General features: G+C 51.8%; 1 protein-coding gene across 1 annotated transcript; it reads left to right on the plus strand.

Moving 5' to 3' along the window:
- Positions 1–1,066: 1,066 nt before the first annotated feature.
- On the plus strand, positions 1,067–3,924 carry BTG1 (BTG anti-proliferation factor 1). The gene is made up of 2 exons (XM_059846808.1): positions 1,067–1,437; positions 2,646–3,924. Exons 1-2 carry the CDS (start codon positions 1,290–1,292, stop codon positions 3,008–3,010), a joined length of 513 nt encoding a protein of 170 aa, XP_059702791.1. The 5' UTR covers positions 1,067–1,289; the 3' UTR covers positions 3,011–3,924.
- The last annotated feature ends 1,072 nt before the right edge of the window (positions 3,925–4,996 follow it).

Here is a 4,996-nt window from a genome sequence, read left to right on the forward strand (position 1 = left end):
GTTTTTTAACAAAACCAAGACAAACTAACCAAACAGAAATCTTCTGGCGTTTTTTTTCTCTCCCCTTTTGTTTAGCAAAAAGGGAGACAGCGCACTCGGAGGCCCGAGACAGACGCTCTTCTCGGCGGTCACAAGCTGACGCATCACTCCCCCCAAAGGTTTTGTGACAGGATACCTGGGACAGGGCGACGTGGAAGGCGCAGGGCGCACGGAGGGCCAGACGCTGCTCTGGGATGTCCGCAGAGAGCCCGAGCTGGGGCCTCGATGGCGGCCTGTGCGAAGGCTTCGCCGAGCTCTGGCACACGGGCCCGGGGCCGCCGGCTGCCCGGCAAAGGCTTCGCTCTGCGCGGAGGCCCCCGGCCGGAGACGGCGGTGGGGACGCGGTCCGAAGGCCACGGCTCACAAACGTGAGGGAGCGCCGCGCTCGGCTCCCGGACCGCCGGGCACTGCGTGGTGGCACCGGCGCGCCCCTGCGCTCCGGGAAAAGGCAAGGACGCACAGACACGTCGCCTCCGCCGCCTGCGCGCACAAACGATCGCCGCTGCGGGAGCGCCCACGCTGCTGCCCTGCCGCGGGGCGGTGCCGGCGCACGGCCGCGCCCGCCGCCCCCGCCGCTGACGTGGCTCCGCGTTCCCCGGAGACAGCGCGCGGCCGCTCTCGCGCGGGTTCCCGCGCGGCCCCGCCGCCGGCCGGTGCCGCGCGCCGCGCCCTGCCCGCGCTGACGCGCGCGGAAACCCGCGCGGGGACGCTCCGCACTGGCGCGGGCCCCGCCCCACGCGCACACGGCTCCACGCAGCGCGGGCGCGCGCTCCGGCACGCGGAGGCCCTCGCGCGGGCACGCGGCCCCTTGCGCCGACCCCCGCGCGCGCGCCCCCGGCTCTATTTGTTTACAGCCGATTACGTCACCCACCCCGGCCGGCCCCGCCCCGCCACCTGCCGTCACGATGGTGTGATCGCCGGATTGGCGGCGGCGCGCCCCCGGCGCCATGACGCTGCTTCCGGTCGGTAGCGGCTATAAGAGGCGGCGGATCGCGGTCAGCTCCCTTCGTCCCTCGCCGCAGGAAATGCGGGGAGCGCTGCCGCGGCCGCCGCTGCTGCCGCCGCCCCCCTGCCGTAGGAAGAGGAGGCGGAGGTTGCCGCCCCCGGGATGTGATCTGGGCTCTGCCGCCTGCTCCGCGCCCAGTTAGAGCCGCGCCGCCCCCGTCTTGTCCCGCGCCGCTCGCCCCTCGCCCCGTCCCGTACCAGCGCCGGCCGCCCCGGAGACCTGGCTGCCGCCCGTCGCCGCCTCCATGCATCCCGCCCTGTACACCCGGGCCAGCATGATACGTGAGATCGCCGCGGCCGTGGGCTTCATCTCCAAGTTCCTGCGGACCAAGGGGCTGATGAACGAGAGGCAGCTGCAGACCTTCAGCCAGTGCCTGCAGGAGCTGCTGGCAGGTGAGGGCGGAGGGTGCGGCGGGAGCCGCTACCCCCCCCCGTCCGCCCCGGGCCGCCTGCCCGGGCAAGGCTGGCGGCGGTGCGGGCGACACCGCGCTCCACGGGCGCCCGGAGAGGGGGAAAGGAAGAGGTCGGCTCCTCCGAGGGACTGGAGCCCCTCGGCGGGGGGCGACTGGGGCTCCGCGGCCGTGGCTCTGCCCTTGCGGGGACCCTCCGTGCCGAGCCGGCCCCGGCGGGTGGGGGAGGCAGGAGCGGGGTATAAACAAAAGGGGCTCGGGCGTCGCGCAGGCAGCTCCCCCCTCCCGTCCTTGCCTCCGTAGACAAAGCTTTCGAGCAGCCCGGACTTGAGCTCGGCGCCAAGGGCTCAAACCGCCCGGTTTCCAGAAAGAAAAATGCTCCGAAACTGGTTTTTTGGTTTTTTTTTTTTGGTTTTTTTTTTTTTTTTGGTCAAGTAAAATTCATCGGTGGACGATGAGTCTCGGTTCCCCTTTCTTCTGGAAGCGTCTCTTAGCCGCCCCACAGCCCCGGTTAAGAGCAAATACCGTGGGTTCTTTCGCTGCCCAGTGGGTTTTGTAATCCCATGTCTGCGTCCCAGTGGGCTCGGTAGTAGCTACGAGTACCCTCAGATCGATAGGGTTTTGGGTGGGTTAAAACTCCTGAGGTAAGCGAAGTCCTTGGTTTCTTGCCATGGAAAATAGGCTGGGAAGAGCAGTGGTGAAATACAGCTTGAGTCAGTCGGTAAATGCTGCCCAGCTTCCTCCCTAGTTATTTTTGGGTGTTCTTAGAATGTGAGAAGCTAAGCATGGGTGTGATCTCAAAAGGATGTTGGAAAGGGTCTTTTTTCCCTATCTGGTTTATGATGTTTTGAAGCTCTTGAGTTTTTCTGTTATGTATGTAATAATTTCTTTATTTTTGTATTTGTTTTTCTGAAGGCCAGGAAGTTGCTTTTTATTCCTTTCTGGTGGTGGATGTTGTTCTCTATACAGTAGCACAAAACAGTAACTTTGTACGAGTGCCTCCCAAGGGACGTTGCACTTCCGTAAATCATCATCAGAAATAAAACCTATAATGATTTTTCAAGTCATTTTATGCTAAAATAATAAGCTTATTAAGATCTTGAGGTATGAAATTTGCAAGAGACCAACAATCGCCGCATGTATCTTTCAGTGCGGAATTAAGGAGGATAACGTTTGTTTTTTATTTTATAGAACATTATAAACACCACTGGTTCCCAGAAAAGCCATGCAAGGGATCAGGTTACCGATGTATCCGGATCAACCATAAAATGGATCCTCTCATTGGACAGGCAGCACAGCGGATTGGATTGAGCAGTCAGGAACTGTTTCAGCTTCTTCCGAGCGAACTCACTCTCTGGGTTGACCCGTACGAAGTGTCCTATCGCATTGGAGAGGATGGCTCCATCTGTGTGCTGTATGAAGCTGCACCAGCAGGAGGTAGCCAAAGTAACACCAACATGCAAATGGTAGACAGCAGAATAAGCTGTAAGGAGGAACTTCTCTTGGGCAGAACTAGCCCTTCCAAAAGCTACAATATGATGACTGTATCAGGTTAAGATATAGTCTGTGGATGGATCACCTTAAAATGGATGGATAAATTTGGTTTTTACTTTGGGTGGGCACCTCTGGGGATGGATTATGGAATTTAAACCATGTCACAGCTGTGAAGATCTGGCACACGTTAGAGTGGTATCTTAAAGTGACAGTGCCATAGTTTGGACAGTACCTTTCAGTGATTTAATAGCCTGTGAGTCAAAATGATTGCAGCTTGCTAGGGAGTAAGAAGATCTAGGAAGTGTCAGTTTCTCCAAGACACCTGACTTAATTTCTACACCAATTTTCAACCCCGATCTGTATTTATAAAGTGATTCTCTGCAGTAGGTCTTGCAGAGTAAATTTGCACTATTACATTTATTAATTCTTAGCATTTTTGGCAGCTCAGTAACAAGACTTATGAACACCATCGTACTGGAAATTTTAATTTTCAGACTTTTACCTAGCACTTACAAATATGTATAAATGTACATAAGATAAAAATAGTAAAATAACCTGGGGAAATGGTCAGATCTTTACATTGGCCTCAAAAGTAGCAAGTGATCAGAATCTGCCATGGCAACAGGCTTTAAAAAGACCATATAAAGACACTGTCTGAACTGTGGTGTTAGCACCAGCCAGCTATCTGTACATTTGCTAGCTTGTAGTTTTCTAAGACTGAGTAAACTTCTTATTTTTAGAAAGTGGAGGTCTGGTTTGTAATTTCCTTGTTCTTAATTGGGTAAAAGTCTTTTCCACAAACCACCATCTATTTTGTGAACTTTGTTAGTCATCTTTTATTTGGTAAATTATGAACTGGTGTAAATTTGTACAGTTCATGTATATTGATTGTGGCAAAGTTGTACAGATTTCTATATTTTGGATGAGAAATTTTTCTTCTCTCTATAATAAATTGTTTCCTATCTTGGCATTTTAATTAATCTCTTGTCGTGATTACATAGGATCAGTTAAATTATTTTTGTTTCACAGTAGAAGTAAAATAGCTACTATAAAGGCCTAAGTACATCAGTGGCACCCTGATGCTAGGGAACACTTGGTACAGACCTGGATTAATGAAGACCTCACATATAAATGCTTGGGAAGTTTAGGGGAACACGATGTATATGTCACTTTAAACCCTGTAAAATCAGTCAATGTGGAAATAACTCCAGGGCCAGTAATTCCCGGATATGAGGAAAAGGTACAGAAAAAACATCCACCAAAGATGACTTGAATAAATCCAGAGGATTAAAGTTTACTTGGCTTCCTGATGAAGGATATAGCAAACCTAAATGTCCATTGTGACCTTCTTGCTCGCGAGTTCACAGTTCTTACCTGATGGATTCCCTGCACAGTAAGAGTTGGGACAAGTGTCCCTTAGCCTTAAGAGCAGCTTGCTGCCTTTTGCTTTCTTCAGATGCAAGATTTTCACTTTAGAAATCATTAAGATTGGATTCAACAAAAGGTATGTTGATCTTTTTTCCCAAACTTTAAAGGTTGGCTGAGGCGAAGTAAGAAGCCCATACTTATATGTGTATTCATAGTTAATGGATGATGTGGAGATGTGATTCACTTAAGCACCACACTAATGTCATTTGTATACAGCACAGCAGATACACTGGGAGAAATTCCTTCCCACTCTATTTACACTTGTCAGAGTGCTGGAGTAAAACTCAAGACTTCTGTTCCTTATCTCCTGTGTACTTTGTTCTGTGAGTGCTTAATAAAAAAGGCTTACCCACCTTGGTCACTTCAGTCACAAGAACTGCTGTTGATGCTCTGAATGAAAAGACAGCCATCCTTACTTGCCAGCCAAGTTTGCAAGCTATGGGAGAACTGAGCATCAGACTTGCCGGGAGTCTTTGCAGCTCCTGCTCAACTATGAATGAGCTTTTACAATAAGGCAGTAGTAATGTGTTATATCTCCAGTTCATGTCTTTGTGATATAGCTGATCTGTAATATAGCTGGTTATATACAAGCAAAACATAAGACTGACCTGTCCAGCTTT

Source organism: Haemorhous mexicanus, chromosome 5 (assembly GCF_027477595.1).
Source record: "Haemorhous mexicanus isolate bHaeMex1 chromosome 5, bHaeMex1.pri, whole genome shotgun sequence".
Taxonomy (NCBI): Eukaryota; Metazoa; Chordata; class Aves; order Passeriformes; family Fringillidae; genus Haemorhous; species Haemorhous mexicanus.

Coding starts and splice junctions, on each gene's coding strand:
- BTG1 (XM_059846808.1), top strand. CDS start 1,290: ATGCATCCCGCCCTGTACACCCGGGCCAGCATGATACGTGAGATCGCC. Junction 1,438..2,645: donor CCTGCAGGAGCTGCTGGCAG/GTGAGGGCGGAG, acceptor TTTATTTTATAG/AACATTATAAACACCACTGG.